Source organism: Stegostoma tigrinum, chromosome 4 (genome assembly GCF_030684315.1).
Source record: "Stegostoma tigrinum isolate sSteTig4 chromosome 4, sSteTig4.hap1, whole genome shotgun sequence".
NCBI classification, from domain to species: Eukaryota; Metazoa; Chordata; class Chondrichthyes; order Orectolobiformes; family Stegostomatidae; genus Stegostoma; species Stegostoma tigrinum.
In genome coordinates this window covers 11,530,132-11,534,754 of record NC_081357.1, presented here as the reverse complement: position 1 = coordinate 11,534,754, position 4,623 = coordinate 11,530,132, and the positions used below count along the sequence as shown (strand labels likewise).

The window sequence follows — 4,623 nt, the reverse complement described above, 5'->3', positions numbered from 1 at the left end:
GGAAAGGAAAGAGAAGTGGGACAGTCTGTTAGAATGTAGATGAAGGGCACAACTATGTGTGGCTGCGCCTCCATCATTGAACTTCTACTGACTCCTGTGTCTTTTTTTTTCCCCTCTCTCTCTCTCTCTTTCTTTCTTTCTCTGTTTCTCACGGCAGGTGTGAAAAACCCAGGAGATGAGGGCGGAGGCATGGAAACGAGATATATTTTCGGTTGGTTTTCTAATCATTGCTTATTTTGAAAACAAACGTGTCTTTTTTTTGAGAAAGAAGACAAAGACATGAAGGATAGAATGAGCACAGCACTTTGAATTCAATAAAAAAAGATTTCCAGAGGCAAATTTATAAAAAAAATACAAAAAGAGTCATTCCTGGGAAGAAGGCCTTCAATGATTCGTGGTGATATATAATTCTAAAGAGGCCGATTATTATACAAACACATGCTGCTAGAATTACTTGGAAAACTGTTGATGAAGAGACGAATCCCAGATCTTCTGATTCTATTCATTGGGTCATTCTTTTTAAAACATATATACAACTCAAGCTTGCGAAAGACTTCGTCTAATGTTTGAAGATTTAAATATATCTTATATAAATGTATGGACGCTTAGAAGCTTCAAGTCAAAGACCCGCCATTTTCCAGGGAATGATGAACAAGGAAAAAGATGTTTTAATTGGAAGGGTCGGACTTCAGGGGGTGGTGAGCGTGAAAGTAAAAACACGTGCCTCACGACTCTACTTTTCAAAACAGAATTGGAGACTTCACTAACCCGCCTCCCCCCACAATCGGACTAACAGCACCCACGCAACCAAATGTGGTGGAGACTGGAAGCCTAACTGTCGAAGAGGACCCAGCTGGGAGTCCCAAAGGACTTGATTCTCCAAGACCCTCTCTGTTGACAGAAGCATATTCCAATCCTGTACACTCCCACCGCCCTGCCCAACCCGCGCCCAACATCAACCCCCCGACCCCTCAAACTTTCTGCCCGACAACAGCCTGAATCATGTCACTAAGAAACCTTTGTGAAAATTTGGGTCGCTACCACTGAAACGTTCAAAATGGGACATCTGGGTCACAACGAGGCAACAGACGGGGGAAATGAGAAAGGACTGCAGAGGTACATAGTCCGACGAAAGAGCGAAACCAAAGGGCTGGGAATATTCTGCAGAGAGGCTGGAAATGGTTTTTGCTGCTGGCCTGGCCGTACCTTTTCTAAGGCCGTGCACGTGCGTGAGTGTGTGTGTGTGTGTGTGTGTGTGTGTGTGTGTGTGTACACGTGTGTGTGTGTGTGTGTGTGTGTGTGTGGAGTTGGTAACTTTAAGCCAATTTGCTGTTTTGTTTTTGTCTTCTAGATTATAAACTCCCCACACCCCCTTCCCATCTCAATTGCAAAAGGAAGAACCCCCAACCCCAACATAAAGGTTGGCAAATTGTTTAAGATTTCTCCCAAATTCACCTGTGACTCCCTGGCCTTTCCTACAGATTCAGTTATTCCTTGGGGGCACATTGACATTTCTGATTTGCTCCATTGAAAGATAGCTGATGTAGAACATCACTGGGGTGGGAAGGGGGGGGCGGCGCAGTGAGGATAGGTGTTGGGGGGACATCATACAGTTAAAATCGGGTGCAGTCCAGCTTTGCAGAATCAAACACAAGGTTCTGAGGAAGTTGTCACTGGACCCGAAACATTAACTCTATTTTCTCCTCCACAGATGCAGCGAGACCCGCTGAGCTTTTCCAGCAACTTCTGTTTTTGTTCCCGATTTACAGCATCCACAGTTCTTTTGGTTTTTATTTTGTGGAATCAAAGGCTAGTTGTGACTGAACCCCTTATGGAGGTAAAAAGCTAAAACAGGGTCGGCAATGTTAGACTCACTTTGGGGTCTGAATTGAGCGAGCACTATCCTGCCAGAATGCCCACCATGATCCAGAAAAGTGCCCCTCCCCACACACACTTGGTCGAGGGCATGGACCCCCGTTTAATTAGGGGAGAGGGTGGGCAATGAGACTGTGCACCATTGATGAACCCTTCATTAAGCGTTCATCCTGTACAAAAAGACTGGGACCTTGAGCGTGGGTGTAGACAGAAATCATCCCGAAACGCAGTTTGGGACCGAAAGCCAAGGCCCTAAATCAAGGGGCAGCACCCATTGTCTTAGAAGATATTGGAGATAATCACTTGAGCTCTACTGATCCTGAATACATATCCCTATGGGTCTTGTTTATGTTGGGAGGGGGAGTGGGTCAGTCGGTGAAAATATACTGTGTAAATTTCTGTTAAATTCTTCAACGCAGCAGAAGTGAATCTTGTGAAGCAGTCTTACGTATGCTTGCAGTTTGTTGGCGTTTTACAGTTGTCACGGCAATTCATATACCCTCTCTGGCATGGTTCTCCATGCACACCAACTCCCCCCCCCCACCCCGCGAGCACAACAACCTTGTTTTTGGCCCCTGCAGCCCCTCCTGGATCTCCCAGCCCAACCCTGACCCATCTCTCCCCACTCTCTCCACCAAACCATAACTAATATGGTGGCAGCAATACCTCGGGCCCGGGCCTATGAGTAGCAGTGACCAGTTGGAGAGACTGCTCTCCACAGCACCATTGTGGTGATATTGTGAATTGAAGCACATTCCTACACATATAACACACGTTGTACACTAAGCTGGCTTGCTCCAAATGGTAGGCTGGATTCTGGCCTCCATGACCTGGGAAACAAATGAATGCCCTGGCCAAAACAAAACCAAACAGGATATACTGCGTGCCAGAAACACCCCTAATCACCAACATTTCCATAGCGTCTCGATCGATTAGAAAACCAAAGCAGGGATCTGCTGCAGGCAAATGACCTGATTGCTTTTTCTCTTTACATATGGCACATCGTCCAGGTGCTGCTTCGCAATATGAGACAGAAACACCTAACCCAAATGTACCCGCTCCTAGACCTGCTCCTCCTTTCCAAGACACCCTCACCTTCCCTGAAAGGCTGATGCTTGAAGGACAAACTTAAAAACTAACTGTTATGAACTGCTGTGTACTTTGGAGTTGAGAATTATTGGATTAAATTGTGTCTTCAGCCTGTTTTAAATTAAGAGAAGGAGGGGAACGAAAGAAAAATTCACAACAGTGATTCTTTGCGCAATGTTTATAGTCACATTTTTAGTATATTTTTTTGTCACTTAAAGTATATTTATTGGTGCTACTGTCTCTCTGTTCATAATTGTTAAAAGAATACTGTTTAAATATTAACAATATTATTTTGTGTAGTTAATTATTCCGTAGCATCACATATTTATTTTTAAACTAAAATATGTTAAGTGTTTTTTATTAAAAAAATTGTAATTGTAATTCTTTGTTGTGTCTCCATCGTAACTGGAAAGAGTGAGGGGACAGGCGATTGTAACACTAAAGGAGAGTTTGGATTAATGCAGCCATTCTCACAACACTTACAACTTAGAGCCCACCAAGAGATGATATCAAATCCTGTCAATGGTGTGCTTCACATCAACTTACCGTTCACATGGCCATCATCTTGGATTGGGTCCTGACAGGGGTGACCAAATTTCTCGCCAGTTCTTGGGTTCTAAGATGGTTGGACTACTTTCATTGCAAAACCTTTATCTGGTTTACACTAGACAGCGGGTGATCTTACCAGAGGATTCCTAATGGCTCCCTACCATATTCTGTTCTTAAGATAGCCTGGGAAATCCTCCATTTTATGTTCCTTGGCCAAATGGAAACTGTTTGACCTATCACAGGCTGCCCACAACTGGCCAAGAGGCAAATAGCAGGGACACCTTCACCCCAACCTGCCTCTCCACCCTCACTGCATCTCCACTTTCTTCATTAATGGTTCAAATTTCATTCCCCCTGCAACAAGTTGAGCAAAACCTAGTTCCCAAATGGTTGAATGGTTTAAGACCCCAGGGAGAAGACTTGAGAAAGTCTGTGTCCAGCCCAGCGTGTTTCAAACAACAATGCAAATGGTCCATGGAACCATTCACAGCTCTGCTGATGTTGACTCGGCAGGAGTCATTGCTATGTTTGCCGGATGGATTTTGGACCAGCAATTTGACTCAATGCCAGCCGTTAATTTTGATGAAAGTGTCCTCATAGCCAGTGGTTACATAGAAAGCACGATCCTTTCAGAGATGCAGGTGGGTCCACCAGTGTGAGTGGGAACCTCTTTTGTTCTTGCTGCCTGCCTTTGGCATGTGTGAGCAGCTTGACTGTTGGGACCAATGATGAATGCACGACTTAGGAGCAGAACTAGGCCAATCTGCCCCTCAAGCTCGCCCTGCCAATCAATGTGGCTGATTTGTTTGTGTTTCAAAATTCCACATTCCTGTCTACCCCCCAATTACTATCTTGCCTAACACGCATGTATCCACACACTTCCACCTTCTAAGGTAAAGAGTTTCCAAAGACATGTACTCTTCTGAGGCCTCCCTTCTGAAGAAGGGTCCAGACCCGAAACATCAGCCTTCCTGGTTCTCTGATGCTGCCTGGCCTGCTGCGTTCATCCAGCTCCACACCTTGTTATCTCTCACCCTCTGAGAGAAGGCTATATTTCTCATCTTTTTGCCCTGAAAATGCAACCCTCAATTTTTAAACAGTGGCCCCTTG

The 4,623-nt window shown here is 44.9% G+C and overlaps 1 protein-coding gene across 1 annotated transcript in view; it reads left to right on the top strand.

Annotated features, from left to right (window-relative positions):
* Positions 1–3,279, top strand: part of vegfab (vascular endothelial growth factor Ab) — a 40,748-nt gene extending 37,469 nt beyond the window's left edge. The window contains exon 8 of the mRNA XM_048531204.2: positions 158–3,279. Within this exon, the coding sequence (XP_048387161.1) occupies positions 158–179 (22 nt within the window). The 3' untranslated portion in view covers positions 180–3,279. The remainder of the gene's footprint in view (positions 1–157) is intronic.
* The last annotated feature ends 1,344 nt before the right edge of the window (positions 3,280–4,623 follow it).